This window comes from Urocitellus parryii, chromosome 7, assembly GCF_045843805.1.
Source record: "Urocitellus parryii isolate mUroPar1 chromosome 7, mUroPar1.hap1, whole genome shotgun sequence".
NCBI classification, from domain to species: domain Eukaryota; kingdom Metazoa; phylum Chordata; class Mammalia; order Rodentia; family Sciuridae; genus Urocitellus; species Urocitellus parryii.
The window spans coordinates 59,287,002-59,309,098 of NC_135537.1; the positions used below are offsets into that span (position 1 = coordinate 59,287,002).

Genomic DNA, 22,097 nt, shown 5'->3' on the forward strand with positions numbered 1-22,097 from the left:
GTTTGATTAAAAGATACTTAGGCCTTTTTTTCTTCTATCTCTTGGGTTTTGGGTGACAACACCCTCCACTCCCAACTACCTCAAAGACTTGTCCTCTCTGGTGGAAGAGGAGATTAGTGAGTAATCTTATACAACTTCTGGACACTGCCCCTAAATCTCTTCAATATAGAAATGAGGAGTTGCCACTGTTGGTATGGGGTTGGAAGTCACTCTGTATACTGGGTGCTTACAACAATGGATACGATGAGGTCCTCATGCTCCTGGGAGAAAGAATGGCATTCAGACAATGATGACGGTAGTATATGCCAAGAACTGTCAGACTGCAAGGAAGTAAGATTGCTAGCTATAATTTTTATACTGATACTTTTCAGTAGATGCATCTGAGAATGGTTTATCTTCATTAATTTGACATTCCTTGATTTGGGGAGAAGAAACTCACAGCTGACTATATATTCTTGAATTAAGGTTTAAACACTGATTCTGGTATCAAAACTCTTTATAGAATGGGAAGTGCATGGCCCTTCATTTTGCTGCAACCCAAGGAGCCACTGAAATTGTTAAATTGATGATATCATCTTATTCTGGTGACAGCAATATTGTTAATGCTCTTGATGGAAATCGTGAGACCCTGCTTCACAGGCAAGTTTCCTATTATCCTATGTATAGATGCCAACTAATTCTATCAGAGAGTCTATCCAGATTCTATCAGAGACTCTGGGATGAACCTCAGGACTATTTAAATTTTTTTTTTTACTCTAATGTTTAGTTAATTTGGAAACACAATGACTTGAGTATAGTTAAAAGTATCTTTGGAACACAACTTCAATATGCCAATATGCCTAAGAAGAAATTATTTTAGGAAAATGAACCCCTATTAAGTTATTAAATATAATTAGTACATTTTAAATGTCATGAAATCACTTGTGAATTTTTGGTGAAAATCAGCAACCTGATTCTGAAATTTATATATAAAGGGCAAGAACAGCTGAGATAGTCTTCAATAGGAACATAAAAATGAGATGAGTGATGGGAAACAAAGTTTTACAACACTAGTATCAACATTTGTTATGGCAGTGCTTTAATATGGATTAAAAACTTCTATTAATTAAAAATATTAATGTGACTACTTGTGATATCTTATGAGAATAACTTCAGTTCTCTCTACAAATATTTTAAGTTTCATGAAAAATAAGGAAAACTAATGCTTCTTTGTTAGTTTTTGTCAAAGATGAGCCCTTCAAGGTGTGTGTATGGGGGATCTTTTGAACTCTGAAAGTGAGTTTTAGGTACATCTTGCAAATTTCTGATAACCAATTATACATTTCAAAGGTTACCAGTTTTTTAACACTATATATTCTTATTTAATGGCCACTTAAATCCACTTTCTAAATGTGCTAACTTTATTTTATGTATTTATATTAATATTACCTTACTTCTCTTTTTGCAGAGCCTCATTATTTGATCACCATGAACTAGCAGAGTACTTAATTTCAGCGGTAACTATTTAACAAACAAGTTTATTTTTTAAATTACTGTTTACATATGAAAATCATATAATTACATAGTAAGGATTTCCAAAAATAAGCCACATTCTAATTTCTTGTTTAGCAGCAAAGAAAAGTTTTTAGAAGGATTATGAACTTTTGCAACTAGGGTATATTATATATGAATACAAAACAGCCAAATTTCATTACCATGAAGTTAGAAAGACTGAAGTGTGGTTTTTGATGCCTGTACCAATGTTTTTCATGTGTGGAGTTTGTCATGTGAGCTCTTTGTTGGTCTGTGAATCAGTCCTCCTGAGGCCTTAGGAAACGTAGCTGGCCTTTCTTCAGCACTGGGGGCTTGAAGGTGAAGCAGGACAGGCATCCTCTGTCACTGTCACCTTTCATTCTAAACTTCTGCCCCCACTGCCTTGGTACCACCTTTCGATCCCTGAAGATGCAGGAATTGAAAAATCCTGTTGAAGATTTATTGCAAAGAAAGCAGGAGGTCTTTTTCATTCCCAGCAGTGGAGTCCATGAGGTTCTGGATGAATGTGTAGTGGGTTTATTGAAGTCCCATCATGTCAGCCATGAACGTACTTCTACTTGTAGAATTTGGTGTGTCATGAATAGTAACTACTACAGTTGTGATATTCATATGAAGAATCCTGAAAAGCCTCCTTAGATACCATTGTTTTATGTCACCTGTGGTTTTTTCAAAAATGAAGGCTGGCATCTTTGCCTGGCAAGAGAACTGTGGTGGACACTCACCCAGCACTATGAAGCTTTCAAAGGGAATGTACTGCCACTGCAGCTACACTCAGCAGGTCCTGAAAGAACAGGGACATGTCCACAGTTGGATTTTAAGCTATTTTTATTACCCTATCTAAAGTATAGAATTCTCTCCATGAAATAGTCAAAGATCCTTTGTCTCTTGCCCTATCAAATATTGTAACAAACAGTGATTTTTTTGTTGTTGTTGGAGGGGAGTACAAAGGATTGAACCCAGGGGTGCTTAACCACTGAGGCACATCCCCAACCCTTTTTATATTTTATTTAGAGACAGGGTCTCACTGAGTTGCCTAGGCTTTGCTAAGTTGCTGACTTTGAACTCACAATCCTTCTGCCTCAACTTCCTAAGCTGCTGGGATTGCAGTTGTACACCACTGCATATGGTACAAACAGTGATTTTAAATTATAAGGGTTTTCAAATAAATGTTTGTCTAAAATTTTACTTTAGAAATTTTGATTCAGTTATTTTGTTTTATTTCAAATGGAGTAGATGCTTTTTAAAAATGTTTTCTTGTGAATGGTCTTAAATCATATATGTGATAAATTTTGGAAGATGTTTAAAATCATGGAGATTTAACAATAATGTCTTACTGTGGGAAATAAACTGCTACTGTTGTCATAGAATTTTATCTTTAGGGCTTAGACAGTAATAGATCTATTGCCAGATGTCAGCCAAAGCCTAACATGTGAGAATTATTTCATTGTTGAGTTTATGAAAGAATGCCTTGATGTTCTGATGTGGATTATAGGGAAATGTAAAATAATCTTGTGATCAGTCACATGCTGGCTGTAATATAGACACTCTATCCCAATGGATTAATATTATTTACAAATGGCAATGTAAGCTGATTTGTCTGTTACAAACCCTTTGTTGAAAGACTTGTTTCGTTTTAGGGAGCAGATATCAATAGCACTGATTCTGAAGGACGCTCTCCACTTATACTAGCAACTGCTTCTGCATCTTGGAATATTGTGAATTTGCTGCTCTCTAAAGGTACCAAGAGGGAGCAAGCCAAGCCTTTGGAACCAGTACTTGATTTGGTTAGAGTACTTGACAGGCACTTGACAGGGAGCTGGGAATACAAAGATAAGTACACTGTTATGGCTAGAATCATTTTCAGTCTGGTGAAGGAGCAATATTTGGAAAGGTAAATTCGGAACAAACATTTAGAAGGCAACTGTTTCACACCAGGTTTTTGTCAAATATTTTATCAGCTTTCTCTCAGTGAGTCAGTCCCGTATGGTTGTGGTACTGTAGTTAACCTTATTTCTAGAAAACATTGTCTATAAGTTTAAGGAATGGTAGCTATCAACAATACAAACAATAATAAAATTCTGGAGAGGACGTGGAGAAAAATGAAAAACTTACATTGTTGGTGGGATTGTTATTAGTATAACCACTGGAGACCAGTATGGAGGCGCCTCAAAAGACTAGGAAAGGAACCACCATGTAACCGAGCTGTACCACTCCAGGCTATTTATCTTGAAGAACTGACTTCATGATACCACAGAGATACAAGCACACACATCTCTGTAGCTTCACAATTCACAGTAGACAACTGTGAATCAGCCTAGGTGTCTATCACCTAGAAAATGTGCTATAAACACAAAACAAAGTTTTACTCAGACATATAAAAATGAAATTATATCATTTGTAGGAAAATGGGTAGAACTTGAAAACATTATGTTAAGCAAAATAAGTCAAACTTAAAAGGTCAAGGAGTGTATGTTTTCTCCCATGTGGAAGCCAGGGAGGAAAAAGGAAAACAAAGATGTAAGGGGGTTGTCTCCAGAAAGTGAAAGGGAGATCAGTAGAGCACAGGAAAGTGACGGTGGGAAGGGAGAAGGGAAGGAAGGGGAAATACGGAGGAACGATATTGGCCAAATTATATGTTATATTGTGTGTATGTACAGATATTTACAGTGAATTTCACTATATGGATAGCTATAGTGCACCAAAAAATGGAAAAAATAAAATAAAATAAACATATTAAAATTAAACATAAAAATAAAATAAAATAAATTAAAATTAAGGCATTAAAAATCTCTTATTAAGTAAAGAATTCACCATAGGACATGCATTAAATAAATGAATAGAATTTATATTTATACCATGTCTTTTAGGTGCTAGAGTAGACATAAAGGATCATCTTGGACGTAATTTTTTACATTTGACTGTTCAGCAACCTTATGGATTAAAAAATTTGCAACCTGAGTTTATGCAGGTAATATATGACTATGGATCGTCAAAACTGAATTATGTTCAATAGAGAGTAAACTAATGGTGTTTATTATTATTTTTATTGTTATAAAGACTGATTCTAGGATTAGAAAAATGTCTTTAAATAAAGATGTTATGTTTGAATATCTATTTTTATCATGGTAAAGGTAAGGAGATGTGTGATGATGATAATTACCTATAATACATAGACATATGTGATTTGCAGGAATCCATCTGTGAATTACATGAGCATCTTCTCTCAGTGTGGTAGCCAGGGAGATTTAGGTTTGGCATTGCAAACTATCCGTGGTTATCCCAAGGCAATAGATTGCCCAATGCACGTTACCTTTATCTCTGTTCTATTAGGAAGATACCTCATACTAGCTCCGGAGATGGGCATCATTGGGAACTGAACAGCCCACCTTTAACCTTTCTAAGAGAAGAACATTCTATGGAATGCCTTTGATGTCCCCCAATATAAATAAAGCAGGCACAGGCTCCATTTTCCTACAGTATAGAGGCTCGATCTGTATGATCGGCTTGCCTGTCCTGCCTCCACTTTTGAAATTATTTTCTATGTCCTCTGTTTTTTTCGTCATTCTATTTTTCTTAGCTTGTATCCAAGCCAGCCCATTCCACTGAGGGGAGCCCCATTTCCACTGCCTGTGGGGGATGCGGGTGAGAATAATTGGTCATGTTTTCTTCAATCTTCCACCAGTATGAATTGCATATCAGTGGAGAGGCCAAGTATGTGAGTGAACTAACCATAGTCATCAGCAATGAAGAAAACTATGAAACATACTTGACTCACTGATGACAAGCCAAAAGCATGATCCCCATATTTATATTAGCCAACTAATATTTACTGAGTGACTATTAGATTTATGTGAAGTGTGCCATATTTTTACAATAGACAGATTTTCAGATTGTCATTGACTTTAATAAAGAATTAAGAATATATATATATAATTTGAATATTTTAAGCAAAAAATAACAAATATGCTTAATGATTGGATGAAATGTCTTAATTGCCATTGTTTTTTACTATAAAAGAACATATGAAGTTCTATTTTTAACATCCTATCCCTTTTTGCCCAACATAACACATTAAACTCTTATGTGTTCTTTGGGGAAACAATAAAAAGAGGCAGAGAGGGAAGTGTGGTCAAATATGTCAGGAAAACGTTGATAAAACTCTTATTTGCATTTTCCTACTTTTAGGACTTCTTAGAGCCTTTAATTTGGCAACATTGGTACATTATAAAGTCATAGAGCATGAGAATTCATCCATCTTTAATTTGCTCTCGTACCCTTAATGCTGTTTATAATTTTTTCCTTGAGGAATATACATTGATCCTTTTTAGAAAATACTATGCTATGGAATAGTTGGCAAAATTCTGCATTAGCATAATAGTAGAATTATATGTTAAATGTGTTTTTTTTCCATAGATGCAACATATCAAGGAGCTGGTCATGGATGAAGACAATGATGGGTGTACTCCTCTACATTATGCATGTAGACAGGGGGTCCCTGTCTCTGTGAATAACTTGCTTGGTTTCAACGTATCCATTTATTCCAAAAGCAAAGATAAAAAGTCACCCCTGCATTTTGCAGCCAGGTGAGGGTCAGTCTACACAACATGTAAGTATATCTTCTTTCTGTTTAACATCCACTTTGAAAATATGAAACCTATCTTTTTCAAGTTATGGGCGTATCAACACCTGTCAGAGGCTCCTACAGGACATAAGCGACACGAGGCTCTTGAATGAAGGTGACCTTCACGGAATGACCCCTCTCCACCTGGCAGCAAAAAATGGACATGATAAAGTGGTTCAACTTCTTCTGAAAAAAGGTGCATTATTTCTCAGGTGAGGCCATATGACTGGAACGTTCATATGTTCTTTGTAATTAGTCGTTTTCAAACTGCTTTTCTGGTATATATTAGTTATGGTATCTAACTTTATATCTCACTAACTAGTTTTACTCATCTGACTAAATCCTCAAAATGTATAAAACTTCTCAAATATTAAAAGGGAGTTCAGTATTATTCTCAGTTGACACATGAAGACTTTGAAGTTTATAGAGTTGTTGCCATTTCTGAGAACCTCTGAAATACATTTCCTCATATTTTACTTTATCATGTTGCTGTCTACTCATGCAGATACAAAACTACATTTGTGTAGGTGTGTGTGCATGTAAATTTATGCACACACAAACACAAAGCCATACACATTCAAAGGACTTACTTTTCATTCAACCTAATAAATGATGGGCATAAAAATTGAGAATAGCAAACATTAAGAGTGAACTGAATGAACCTCATTATACTTAAAGGAAATATAACACAAGGAACAAAACCAAGTCAAAATATGTAAGTATCATAAGATATGTGCCATGACATCTTTGTAAAAAAAAAGAAAACCTGGAAACATTTACAGAGGTTTGGTGAGCTATCTTCTATTTTCACCAAAGTTGTAGGTAGCAAGCAGCTCATTAGCCCAATGTTTCAAAGCACATCTCTTCATTAGAAGACGGATGCTGGCAAATTAGTGTCATAGTTCTAAACTGAATAGTTTGCTCAGTTTCTTCCTATTTTCAAGGGACATTGAGTGGCAGGTATGGAAAGGGGACCCAAGTGGACCCAAGCCAAGATTTGTTTCTTAATTATATCATAACTGACATAGCAAGGTGACTCTTGCACCTTAAGATAGCTGCTTTTCAGCACTACAATTAAATTGTGTCAGGTTTTTTTCCCTGTATCTAATGTGGGAAAGTACTACTAATATGACAAGCATTCATCATATTTATGTCTTGAGTTTCTGTGAAAAAGGACAAACATTTTCAAAGGGATTGAGTGAGCATCTTTGATAGCACAGAGGATACAGACCTAAATGCTCAGAAGCATAAGTGAAACTAAGCTAAGAATGTTAGGATCATGTGCAATAGTTATGGACTATAAATACTAATACCACCATCATGGAGCATTTTTTGGATCAGTGTTCAAGGAAACAAGATTGAAAATACTATGTATGAGCATATTATATTTTTGAAAAATTATGTGGGATGGAGAAATGCTAATGGTGTCCTCCACAAGTATTTGGTGATATGTTTTATCATTTATATTTTATTCCACTAACTAAAATATCATGTGAATCACATTACAGATAGAGTGTTTAAGACCACTGGGCTTCAAATTTATCTCATATGTGATATTCTAAATATTGAGTCACTAGATCTCAATTATGCTTTTGTCATCACATCCACTGATGATGAACCCAGTGGCATCCTTCCCACATGTCATTGATACAGAGCATGTGTACATGTTTTTTCTTGACTCTCCAACAGTGACCACAATGGCTGGACGGCTTTGCATCATGCTTCCATGGGTGGGTACACTCAGACCATGAAGGTCATTCTCGATACCAATTTGAAGTGTACAGACCGGCTAGATGAAGAAGGGGTATGTCTTGTTTTCCTCTTGCCAGCTTAAAATCTTGATATAGAACAACACTCTGAAATTGCAGGAAAGCCATATTCTTAGCTATGCTCTATCTCTAGCCTTTTAATGAGTTTTTAACAAATAAGCTCTTGGAGTGAGGAGTGAGGACAAGGGGAACAGAAATAGAAGGGCACTAAACGGTGGGTGCATGTTAAGGCCACTCCTCCAGTGTCACAGAAACCTATCCAGGGCCACTGTGGTCTGATGATAAATTTTTCACCACTCTCTAGTCAACCTGGAGAAAAGAAGAGATCAGGAGTGAGTGTATTATTTTGAAGTATAATCATCTGACTTACTGTCCTTTATTGTGCTATTCTGTTCTCTCTCCTTTTGTGAAGAGTAAGCATTGAAATATGCATTTGTTCATGAACTGATGGAGATAGAAGATCCCTCTTATTTAAAAAAAAATCTTTAAATGGCAAGAATAAGAATTGTCAACCTTGTAGGAATCTCTGATTTTTTTTTTATTTGACAAGCTTGTGATAACACCTGGAAACTACAGCTCTACTAGATGTTAAATCTGCCAGGGTTATTTTCTTCTATGTTCCCATAACATCCTTACCAGGAAAGCTTCTCCTCTGTCCTTGTGGAGTTATCCCACCACAAAAGCAGTATACACACCCCAAATCCTTGAAATTCACACACCATACCATGATTGAATGACAAACATTATTTGGAAGCTTGATTCTGATCACCAGTTTTACATCTGTGTATTTTGGTATTAAGTCGTAAGCTTTGTTGATCAATTTTCTTTAAACAATTCGGCAATAAAATGGCCCAATGACCGTCAGCTTTTCTGTATTCTGTTTTCTCTAAAAGAACACTGCGCTGCACTTTGCCGCCCGCGAGGGGCATGCCAAGGCGGTGGCACTGCTTCTGAGCCACGATGCGGAAATCATCCTGAACAAGCAGCAGGCCTCCTTTCTGCACATTGCGCTTCACAATAAGAGGAAGGAGGTGGTGCTCACGACCATCAGGAGCAAAAGGTACAATGACTTCCTCCACAGTTACCCAGCATTCTGTGGTGTTAGGGATGATTTACAGACTTAGAAGAAACACAAAAGAAAAATGGCTCTCAGACTTTAGTTGACATATTAAAATGTCAGTTGTGTGCAAATTTTAATGAACCTTTTGGGTAACAACAGGCACATTGGTTCATTCTCTGGTTTTCCGTTTTCATTTCTATAAACTTTACCTATGTGAACATAATACCTCCTTGGTAGTCCTGCTGTGAAACTGGCGGGATCCAAGGATACCAAGGATGGGGCACCATGGTCATTGTCAGGTGACTCTGCCTTTCCCTATCTGAACTTGCCTGACAACACTCTTGCCAACTAAACTCTAAAACTGGATGTCAGTAAAAAAAATTCCCTAAGGGTACCAGTGCTATCTGGTGATTATGGACTATAAATACTAATACCACCATCATGGAGCATTTTTTGTGTTTATAAGTTTTTAAAGCATACTCTAAGGAGTTTAATGATGACCTTAGAGGGTAGTTTTTCCACTTCTCAAAATAACTTTTCTCTGTCAACAAGACAAGTGTCAGGCTCCATGTCACCCAGTAGTGGACAAAGAAGTGAGAAAATTCATATTCAAGGCAGATGTAGCCTATGTTTTGAGCATGGGATGTCTTAAAAACCCATTTCCTTTGAAATATCAGCCAATAAAAGTGTAGAAACAGAAGTTTTATGTTGATAATACAGATATCCCAAATGGACTTTACCTATAGGAAAAAGAGAAAATTTGAGTTGTTTTTAGGATCAGATTCTTATCACTTTATAGGATCTTGGAGATCAATGGGCTTTCTTTGCTTCATGTTATAGATTTAGTTTCTCCTTGATAGCATAAGCTCCTTCTTACCCCATCCAAGAAGAAAAGGGATGAACTCTGTAAGGTTCCAACAGAGCCTATGCTTGTTAATATACCTAACATATTATTTTGTAGTTTAATTCAGTATATTAGGGTGTGTGTGTGTGTGTGTGTGTGTGTGTGTGTGTATTAACTATTAAATGTGGACCACATACCAAATTGCTGATATGTATTTGAATGTGAATATCTCTAGCCAACATGATCAGGTCTGAAAATACCATATCATGACTTCAGGAGAAAAAGAAGATAAAGACCTGCCTTCTTTAGAAGAAATTTAAAGAAAATACAATAATTATATAGCCATTCTGGAATTTTCCCACATTCCTAATTTCTATTAATAAAGATCCTCCTAATGGATTGATCTTGGTTCACACATTGGCTCCAATGGGCAAGCAGTGCATATCAATAATAAACTTAAAGTTAGATTTAACCTAAAGATCTAATCTTGAGTTTTAATTGTGCAGAGAAGGAGGATAAAGACCTGTGTTTGTCTCTACAGGTGGGATGAATGTCTTCAGGTTTTTACTCATCATTCTCCAAGCAATAGATGTCCAACCATGGAAATGGTAGAATACCTCCCTGAATGCATGAAAGTAAGCTCCCCAAAACAACAACCTTATGGATATACACATGCCATGTGATATGGTTTTATTGTAATTACAACCTAATTTAGTCAGCTTTTTCACTGCTGTGACTACAGGATCTGACCAGAACAATTTTAGAGAAGGAAAAATTTATTTGAGGGCTCACAGTTTCAGAGGTTTTAGGCCATAGAAGGCCGGATCCATTTCTTGGGGCTCGAGATCAGGCTGAACATCATGGTGGAGTGTGTGGCAGAGGGAAGCAGCCCACATCATGGTGGTCAAAAAGGAGAGAGAGAGAGAGAGAGAGAGAGAGAGAGAGAGAGAGAGAGAGAGAGAGAGAGACACCACTCGCCAGATACAAATATACACCCAATGCCACACCCCGATTCCCACCTCCTCCAAGCACACCCCACCACCTCAGCTATCACTCAGTTAATGACTATCAGGAGATTAAATCATTGTTTGAGTTAAAACTCTTTCAACCCAATCATTTCTCCTCTGAATCTGCTTGCATTTTCTCACACGTGAGCTTTTGAGGGACACGTCACACCCAAACCATAACATTTTCCATCTTTAAATAAAAGTTTCTGATTTTCCATAAGCTCTAAGGGAAGTAAGCCACCAGCTTTTAATGAAGACCTATGTGCATTAAGGAATCCTATTAGTTATTAGGTGTAATGTGGGAAAATAGAGTAAACATATTTTTTTTCTTCAAATAATCTAAGTCTGGAGCAGAGACTATAAAGTGGTATGTGTTGGACAAATAAAAGCTCTAGATACGTTTTATTTTTCATGCAGGTTATTATTGTTTCAAAATTGCATTAGTTGCTAACATTCACAACAAAGATGCTTTTCTTAAGGATTTGGTTATCTGGCTTCCCATAAAAATATGAACATCTGATTTTTATAAGGAAAAATATATTTGAGTACTGGTAGAGGCAGTAAGATATAGTACACAGCAGGGAGAGGGCCAGAGTTAATGTCTGGAAACCCTGGGATTTAACCCTAGTTCTGTGCTGCTTTAGGCAAGTCACTACACCCCCCTGAACTTTGTTTTTATTTTCTTTAATAAAATGGTGATGCTGACACTGATCATTCAAAGGGATGGCAAGAAAACAAAAAGTAGATAAAATATATAAAGTGTTAAGGATCAGGTTGATAATAGTATGCTTACTATTGTTTTTTAACGTTTGTATGAATGTTACTCATACTACTACTAACACTGTCTTTTATTTTTCAATAAGCTTGTATTGTGTGCACATTTTTCTTTTTGATGCATAATGTAAGTTAGAGCCAGTCCAGTACACCAATAGCCTGCAGATTAACTTTTTATATACATAAAAACTTATAATTTTTTATATAAATTTCATTAAAGGGCACATCAATATTTAGGGTTAAAAACTATCTCAGACTTTCATACTCAATAATTACAGCTGTTAGTATCTGTTCTATCAAATAATCAGAGATACAGACAGATTTATATATTTTGCTTCCTGTGGCATTATTTATAATAGTAAAAATACACATTATGTATATTGACTTATGGAAAACAGAAAACATTAATGCCAAAATATTAATAAGAATTGTTTGTTATGGGATAATGATCTTTTTCTTTCTTTTTCTATGTATTTCCTAGTTAGTTTTTCATAGTGACTTGTATTATTTTTGTATTATGAATATTTTCAATAAAATTGAGAAACTTGATATTTTTAGATTAACCTCATATCACACATTTGAATCACATATACATTTCTGAAAAGTAGCTCTTACAAATCTCCACCCCACACCCCATTCATCCTTCATTTTGCCTATTATTTTGCTAATTATTACAAAGTTTTCAAACTGTAGCAGCTAGACCTGCCTCTCTCATTCTGCCTGTATGACACTACTACCAACTAGTTTTCCCTAATGCCTGTTCCGACTCACTACTTCTTTCTAATCACCAATGAGCCTTCCTTGGAATTTTCTAAGGCCCTCTGGCACCTGAGACCCTGTTTCTTCCCTCAGGGCACAGTCTAACTCTCGACTCTCAAGTCACCAAAGTGGGGTTGACCAGTTGCCTTAGAGGTTCAGAATAAATATGGGGCCATCTGAGATCTAATATCTAGTCCTAGTTCCAAGAGGGTAGACTGGCCATACAATGATATTTTTTCAGGATCATGACTTTGGGCCACCAGATTTGGGATGATTCAAATCTTTTATATAGACAGAGGTCCCCAAAATATCTGTCTCCACACACTCTAAGATTATCTCTAATAACCCCATGAGTGTCCTTTCCCATAGTGTAACATCTGGAATGTATTCAACTATTTCTCATTTCAACCTCTATCTCCCACTATCCTGTCCACTGCCTTCTGGGTTAGATCACATGGCAGACACAGACATTGACATTTGTAAAATTTTATTGTTTATATAATTTATAATAATACATTATAAATACATTTATAATAGTAAAATTGTTCAATTTTGCTATTATACTTATACTATTATACTTGCTCAGTGTTGCTCAGTAACTGAAATACAAAAGCAAATGCAGTATTCCAGACTATAGAAATATGGATGATGTGACCTATATCATAGGAAGATCTCAGTGCTGAGGTGAAAGATATCAATTAAGGACAATAATTGTCACTGTAAAATAATGAGCAAAGAAATCCTTAACAATCTATATATTCTCTAGAAGCCTATAAAGATACAAAATCTTAGACAAAACTAAGTAGCTCTTACCCAAATTTTAGTAAATGCAATTTCATTATCAAGCTATTTTTTTATGAATCATCTGATATTTCTAAATCATGCAGGCATAGTTGTGACATTTTGTATTTTAAATCTTGTTCTTGAATGACATGGATTATGACTTATCCTTGAGGTGAAAGAAGCACAGAAAAGGGAGGGAGAATATCTTTGTGTGCTGTTTAAGAAACAGATAAAATGCTTATATAAATTTTTTATATGATGCCCAATGCCCCATATTTTGGCTGTTTTTTTCTCTTGAAGTTTCTTTTAGATTTCTGTATGATACCTTCCACAGAAGATAAGTCTTGCCGAGACTACCATGTAAGTTTATTTCATCTTGATAATTTAAATTTATTTTATTAAAATTCTTGGGAGGATATGAAAAACACAGTGCTATTATAGTTCTATATTCAATTGTGAATAGTATGGATTAGTTTCATTTGTCATATGATTGTATTTTCTGCTTGAAAGAATTTTCCCCTTATACTTTTCCCCAAATATTTTAATGGTTTCTAATAGCACCATTAATGTTGTTTCTTACGTGGTTTTGTGTGAAGAACGAAGGTTTAAATTTAAATGATTTTTTATAATAATTTTTTTTCCATGGCTATGAGTTGTAAAGCAATCAAGTAATAGTTTTCCATAATATTTTTATAATAATTTAATTTTCTTTTCTCTACTTGAAATGGCTCACTCTTCTTTGCATTAATTTTCAGCAGAATTGTAGACATATTTGATTTGTAAAGAACTACTTTGGGGGTCTATGCCAGAGTAACGGTAATTTTTCTAAAACCTTCTACAGATTGAGTACAATTTCAGATATCTTCAGTGTCCATTGGAATTAACCAAACACACAACACCAATACAGGGTGTTATATATGAGCCTCTTTCAGTCCTCAATGTAAGTCTGTTATTTTCATTATTCTGACTATGTTTACATTTCAATGTCCGTGTCTGCCATGTGATCTAACCCTTAATTTTTTTAATAAAGCAAACAGACATTTCAACCATTGCTGAAATTTCATTGACTTAAAGTTCCACACTTTAGTGAGAATGGTCATTTAAGACTTGACAACACACTTAGTATTTGCTCCCCACCACTGTCCACTTAAATATTCAAGAATTTCCTCCAGTTTAAACTAGAGGAAAATACAGAATGTGACATTTTATGGCCATAGTTCCCATGATCAGCCATTAGCTGGGCTCTAAGATAAACTGGGACCTTTCAGAGACTCAGATTCTTTCAGAGAAATAAATCCAATCTGGATCACTCTGCACACACAACATGATCCAGGACTTCCCAAGGCTTGCTCCAAACAAGCTCTTATTCCAGAATTTAATCAGTGAATCAATTATGGCCATGCCCATGACCCATTACTGTCTTAATCAAGAGTCAGACTAGATACAAAGAAAACAGGCAACAGTAGAGTAATGTGAGCCCCTGGTTGAATCGACAGTGGGACCAGTCAGGCAACAACTATATACAAATATTGGCAACAACTTAAAATTTTGTGCATGCAAAACAAAAACAAAAAAGCAACATATTTGAGGATTGATTTTCAAACATGGGTCTAAATACATGCTGTCTGATATGGTAGCTAATCACATGTGGTTACTTAAATGGAAATTAGTTTGAATTAATTTTTTTTCAATTTGATTACCTACAGTTCAGATATAAAATGTTGCCATCACCACAAAATTTCTATTGGTCAACACAGGTCTGAATCAATGAAAAATTTTCATTCACTTTAAATAAATCCATTGTCCTACATGAAACCCTTTGGTATAGATCATAATATGAAATCTAGAAGAATCATTAAGCACTTGGAATGTGAAGGCTGCACATGAATGGGGACTTTATGTAATGCACTCTATGCCCTCAGTGCTGGTGATAGCAAAGGGATTTTAGCTCTGCTAGGGTATTTTATGTTTTGAAGTTGATATTATGGGTCAGAATGAATAACCAAGTAATTCAGTAGTACTCCACTATTGTGATACTTAGAAAACATTTTGTGAATATTTCTGCTATTCTTCTATGAGAAAAAAAATTTCTTCATTGTCTCTTCCATCAGAATGAGATGGGAAAAGTAAAATCTATATAGGATCTAAAAAGAAATATACTCTATTTAATAATGGGCATAGTATAATTATATGAGATAGACTCATTTGAATAAATATACTCCCTATTCATTGAATGTCTCATCAGCACATGATTGTAGTGCCTTATAACTATAACTTCATAGTTATAAGTGAGCTGATGGGGGTTCTTCAAGAGGAGCAGCCAGTTTGGTATGGGAAATTATTGTGCTCAGAAGACTGAAAGTCTAGATGTAGTAATTGGGAGGCACATAAAATTGGGTACTGAGATTAAGGCAAATGAGCTGGTGGGAGACTGTTTCATTAATGGTGCATGCAGAGTAGGACCTCTTAAAACACTCCATTATCATAGCTATAAATATGTTGATATTTCATGTCTTATTTATATTTAATTTGGGTGATATTTAAGCCTACAATGTACTTATTTGCTTACAGTGGTAGATCTATCCCATTTGTCATTGATTTAAAACATTTTCAACACTTAGGAAGCATTTTTTTAATAAGATTGTTTTAACTAAAACACATAGAAAACAAATATAATGTTTTTAATATTTAAAAACACTATGTATACAATTTTATAATATTAAAAAATATATGGGCTGGGGATATGGCTCAAGCGGTAGTGCGCTCGCCTGGCACGTGTGCGGCTTGGGTTCGATCCTCAGCACCACATACAAACAAAGATGTTGTGTCTGCCGAAAAACTAAAAAATAAATATTAAAATTCTCTCTCTCTCTCTTTAAAAAATATATAGTGTTTTTAAATATTAGGAATAGTTTAACTAGGCAAACTACTGTTACAAGTATTTTTTTCATGTTTTCATTTTAACTTGGAAAAATGTGTATATATAGTCACCTTACTCATTCTTTACTGTCTGACTTTGCATAAGGTCAACCCAACTAGAGATTCTGAAGACCTCATGAGCCTTTTCTAGGAATTCATTTTATCTAGGCTTGAATATGTAATCTTCTGTGATGAGGTTTGCTTGTTTCTGTTAAAGACTTCGCCTGATACGTGTCTGACTGCAGCCTCTCTGTTGCTGCAGCAAGCCATGATGTCAAAGCACTGCCTAGTGTCTATTTTTGATACTGCAGGTTCTTTGGTGCTAGTGCAAGCCCCAGTGATCTGCTTTGCAGTCAGGTCCCCCTCCTGTTGCCTATTCCTATTGATGCTTAGATTCAAACTAAGTAAAAATCATTACCTGGGGAAGCCCCCCCAAAACCAGAATGTTGGATGTACATTTCACCTTCTTTCTCTCTCCCTGAGGAGAAGCCAGGAGTTGAAACTTTACTCCACCTGGCACTGCACTGTGCCAGAAGAAGGGACTATAGCAAGCAAATGCCACCAATTCTCCTCCTATCATTGATGTGGTTCTTCTTGGCTTAATGCCCATCTGAAGTACAGGAACCCTTAACTGGGTTCTGGATTCTCTAAGGCAGTGGTCCATGGAGGAAGGATGGTTTAAGTCTTCCTATTCTGCCTTCTTGATGACACCATTTTGTCTGTGTATTTCTTGAATAATGAAAAAAATAATTTTTAAAAACATAGTCATAGTTTCTAATGATGCTTATGAAAACTTATGATTTACAGATTATTTTTAACTACTATTTATGTGTATTCTACTATCTATACTCCTTCTGAATAAAGGGCTAAATTTCTTTAAGAATAGAATGAAGGTGTTTCCCTTGCTAATTTATCCTTAAAGTCCTTTCTTTTTGTTACCCTGTATAAGATTATAAAGCTCATGGAATCTCAGTCAGAAATCAAAAGAGACAAATTTAATCAAATGATCATACCTGTATAAATAATTCTTTCTCACTTGTATTTAAACATTTTTTACTTATTTTTTGACTTTTCAAATTTTCTAGCATAAGCAAATGTTAATTTTATAATATTAAAATAAAGTTATAAAACTAGAAAAAAGCTCAAGCTTATGTTTAGTTATTTAATATGATTGTATTTTTATGCTGCTTCCTTATTTCTTAGGTCATGGTTCAACATAACCGCATAGAGCTTCTCAATCATCCTGTGTGTAAAGAATATTTACTCATGAAATGGTAGGTATTGGGTAGTATTTCTTTTTAAAATGAGGTACCTATTATATCTATTAAAAGCTCTAAGCAATTATTTTAAATAATATTTTAATATTTTATAATTTGGAAAAGAAATTATTATCAATGGCAAATGTTAGCATTAAAATGCTGGCATTTTACATCTTTGACACTAAATAAATATTTGAGGGGTGAGAGAGAAATTTTGCCTAAGACTTGAAGAAGTGTGTTGGATCCTGCACTTAGTTGATAATGAAGTGTGTTCTAGAAGAAAGCATTCAACTGCCAGTCAGATCATATGGGCTGAAGTCTCTGCTCTTCCATTAATTGGAGAAACTTTAAGTGAATCACAATTTACTCAGAAGTTGAGATTCCTTCTTTGGTTGATAAAGTAAATTAGAAGATGTTTTTGGTTTTAAAATTCAATGAATTTACCAAATATATTTCTGAGAGATATTATAAATCTTTTCCTACAGGTATCCTGAGTAAGTATCTTTGTTTAAAATGACTCAATTATTTTTGCTTATTTATAGGTGTGCCTATGGATTTAGAGCCCATATGATGAACCTCGGATCTTACTGTCTTGGACTCATACCTATGACCTTTCTTGTTGTAAATGTAAAGCCAGGAATGGCTTTCAACTCAACTGGAATCATCAATGAAACCAGTGACCATTTGGAAATATTAGACTCTACGGTATTTTCTAACTCCGACTCTTTCAAATAAAGGATAAAAATGTATTTTTCCTTAGTGATACCACCCCCATAATAAATCTGAAATATCAGGATTTTGATATGGTAAATAATCTATAGACTTTGCATATGGTACAAATTTCTTCAAAAATCCTTTGTGGAGTTAGAAGGAATATGATAGGTCAGTAAATGAATTCATAACTAATTTAAAAAAATTGAGATGTATGATCTATCGTGAATACCAAAATGTATACTTTAACATATGTCTATATAATAGCAGATTTGTGGTTGCCAGGGACTACAGAGAGAAGGAATTGGGCAGAGATGCTTAATGGGCATAAGATTTCCATTTGGGACTGAAAAAGTAAAGAACTAGATAGTGGTGATGGTGATATAAGATTATGAGTTTGCTTCATGCCACCAAATTGTACATTTTAAAACATAAATGTACATATCAAATGTAAGGCTTTTAAATTAGCAAATTTATGTTATGTGCATTTTACCACAATTTACAAAATGTAGAGGTATGCAGATTTGTATCCTTTAGAATTCATTTGGCAATTTTTGAACATCTCTTAATAAGAACAATATGAAATGAGTATGTATCATCTTAACTAAATGAGATGCGTATTTGTATCACAGTGGTTTTCTGTTTAATTCAAATGTAGGCAGTACCTACAAATGAAATAAAAGGAAAACAAAATAAATACTTAGTAGTGGGACATGATGAAGCCACTAACATGTTGTTTTATTTTGTATCCTTTATAACTACTCATCTTATATATTTTTCATTTCAGAACTCATATGCTATACAAGTTTGTATGATTTTAGTTTTTTTATCAAGTATATTTGGATATTGCAAAGAAGTGGTTCAGATTTTCCAACAGGTAAATAACATGTTTCATATCTCTAAAATTGCAAAATTTTTTAATATAAATAAACTACTTGATAAACAATTATTTGAACTAGTGTAATGTCATAATAAAATCACATAGCTTGGCTAATGTAGACCTTTAAAATAAGCATAAACTTTCAGGAGTACATGATTTCAGGTAAGGTCACTATAGCTTTAATGTATTTGAGAAAGAGATATTACATTTTTACTGATCTAAATGAATCTGACTGACTACAAATGACCATTATGAATAACTTTCATATGTTTTCTCTGATATCATTTTTAATGTTTTGTTAAAATAATAGTTAGGCTTGAATTTGATCATTTAAAATATAATTTTTACAAAGAATTTATCTGGGTGAAGGCTCAAATGGTTCTCTATTTGAATTCTTTTCCTAATAGAAATTCTTTTCTTTATTGGATAAAATTTCAAGTTATAATAAAATTTGGAACATTTTTATGACATATTATTTTACTTTGTACTTTATATTTTCAAATGGTAACCAAGTTCAGATCAGACCCAAGTATCATGTAAATGATCTGCAGGTCCTTGCTTTGATAAATGTCCTGGATCCTTTATTTCTGTGTAGAGGTGTAATATTTTATTATTTGTCTTTTTTGTGGGTCATTTTGTGAATATTATTTTCTAATTCATATAGCTCTGATACAGCACCTCTGTTTCTGAGAAAATTTTCTTTTTTGCATTGTGTCCCTGCATGCACAGATGTTTGCATTAAAGAGTGCTCATAATAATGATGCTTTGCATTTATTTACTGTTATATATTACAAAGACTTTCATTTATATATTTTAAGTAAATTATCAAAATTTTGAGACTATCTTATTTTACTTTACCTTAAGTGATTTAAGGTATATAACTTAATCTCTCATCATTTTTTTCCATTTTCTTAAAATGAGAATTGCAGATTATAGTTTAAATTGAACTATGAAGTTATATATTCTGACAGATTTGATCTCCACATTTTCTTACTGATATTAAAATGGTCTATCCTACATGAAATTTAATGCCCCAAATATGAAATATTTTAACAATACCATTATGATTTGTTCTCATTTCCTGGTGAAATCTCTGAAGGTCTCAAACATATTTAGAGGCAGACAGTTTATATGTATCCAGAGAGGGCCATGTGTTCCTATATGGACACAAAGATCTCAGAAATTACTAAACCAACTTGACCCCTAGAGATTACCTTATGATGGAATGGGCTCTGCAGGGTAAGCCCGCAAACTTGTAGGATTTTCTTAGGCATCAGACTCTCATAGCACCAGGTCAATTGATGACTCTGGGCCATCTCCAGCATTTATGCATACACACTTCAGGGGCCCAGGGACTCTGAAGCAACCCAGATGGCAGAAGGTGACTCCTTGGTCATATGTAGACATATGTATGTGTATATATGTATGTATGTATCCATAGATACCGGGTCTCTATATGTGGTAATTGTGCATTATTGTCAATCCCAGAAAAGGAATTACTTTTTGGATTATAACAATGCCTTGGAATGGCTTATCTACACAACGAGCATCATTTTCGTGCTGCCCTTATTTGTTAATGTGCCGGCGAATGTGCAGTGGCAATGTGGAGCAGTTGCGATATACCTCTATTGGATGAACTTCTTATTGTATCTTCAAAGGTAAAGCCAGTTTGAATTATTTCTATGTCCTTTAAACATTTTTAATATCAAATGCAAAACTGTTTGTAGACGAGGGTCTTTCAACCTCAGCACTATTGAACTTTTGGCTCAGTTAATTCTCTTTCAGTGTGTATGTGTTTAGGGACTTGTCTTGTGTATTATAAAATGTTTGGTAACATTTCTGGATTCTACCCACTAGGTACTGATAGCACCTACCCCCATCTCTATTGTGACAGCCCAAATCTATCCAGACATTACCAAATGTCCCCTTAGTGCCAAATCTTCCTGGTCAAGAACCACTGAGCTAGGGAAATCTAGATTAAACGTAGGGAGTAAATGAGTGTGCAAGTTCTGGCATTTCTTTCTTTACTTGATATTATTTGACAAGCATTTACTTTGGGGTAAAATGTTCAAAATGAAATTATATGCAGTATGGGAAATAAATGTGGTATTAAAAATAAAAGAAAAAATAAATCCAACTTCTCACACTTATTGTTGTTTAATTCAATGTTATTTCACATTGCTTTTACAATGAATAAATGTTACGTTATTCATTTTCTATATAAAAGAAGTTTAAGCTTTTTAATGAGCAACTTGCTGAAGATCTCTGCTAGTAAGTCAAGACTTAAGTATTTAACCAGTCTTCTGACTCCAGGGTTCATGCATTTTCCACTGTCCCATCCACATTACTGTCAGGAGCACAATGATCTTGCACCTTGATGAGACCCAGTGGCCCAGGAGTCGGAAGGGTTCAAGTCAGGTTGCACAACTGTCATTCCTTTTGTTCTGTCATATTCAGTGACATTCAGATGTTGAAGTTTTTCAACATCTCTGGGAGCTTAACTGAAGTCCTTTTCAAATTTTTAAAAATCTGTCTTATTTGTTGAGTTATGCATAATACGCATATATATTTGTGAGCTACACTGTGATGTTTTGATTTTTGTCCGTATTGGATAGTGACAGTTTTGACATCCTGTGATTCTCACTTTTGGTAAGTAATCTTTGTCAAAGGAGGAGAACAAGCTAGTAACCAGATGACACCCATTATCTGTCCAAATATTCTACCATGCAGGGTGCTGGGATGGGAAAACAAAAGGGGTCAATCCCAGAAAAGGAATTATTTTTTGGATTTGAATGCAAATCATGTATGGTGTGCCCTGTAACAGGGGCCTTCAAGAACACAGGTGCATTTAATCAGTCTCTGCTTGGTGCGTCACATGATTTATCTCTACAGTTCCTTTAGCAAGCATTTACCATGATTCTCTTTGATATTGGGGAGCTTCAGGGTTTTCTCTCCTACTTTGGTTGAAGTAACACCTAGTGCTCAAGTGGAAAAATGATAGAAGGTAAACATTAACAAAAGGTGGGAGGTTAGGCTTATTATTCATAAATTTTTATGTCTTTTTTTTCCCAAAATGGACTCACTGGTCTCATCTATGAAACTATGCCTAATTTAATACATGATAAATATTGTCACTCAGTGAAATACACTCTGACCACAAAAGTGAGGAAATATAAAT

The 22,097-nt window shown here is 34.7% G+C and overlaps 1 protein-coding gene across 1 annotated transcript in view; it reads left to right on the forward strand.

Annotated features, from left to right (window-relative positions):
* Positions 1-22,097, forward strand: part of Trpa1 (transient receptor potential cation channel subfamily A member 1) — a 48,499-nt gene that overhangs the window by 15,195 nt on the left and 11,207 nt on the right. Inside the window, exons 7-21 of the mRNA XM_026397265.2 lie at positions 503-639; positions 1,448-1,496; positions 3,171-3,270; positions 4,401-4,501; positions 5,947-6,116; positions 6,202-6,366; positions 7,844-7,958; positions 8,817-8,983; positions 10,369-10,462; positions 13,451-13,510; positions 13,992-14,090; positions 17,273-17,343; positions 17,871-18,033; positions 18,827-18,916; positions 20,408-20,577. Coding sequence (XP_026253050.2) covers positions 503-639; positions 1,448-1,496; positions 3,171-3,270; positions 4,401-4,501; positions 5,947-6,116; positions 6,202-6,366; positions 7,844-7,958; positions 8,817-8,983; positions 10,369-10,462; positions 13,451-13,510; positions 13,992-14,090; positions 17,273-17,343; positions 17,871-18,033; positions 18,827-18,916; positions 20,408-20,577 — 1,751 coding nt within the window. The remainder of the gene's footprint in view (positions 1-502; positions 640-1,447; positions 1,497-3,170; positions 3,271-4,400; positions 4,502-5,946; positions 6,117-6,201; positions 6,367-7,843; positions 7,959-8,816; positions 8,984-10,368; positions 10,463-13,450; positions 13,511-13,991; positions 14,091-17,272; positions 17,344-17,870; positions 18,034-18,826; positions 18,917-20,407; positions 20,578-22,097) is intronic.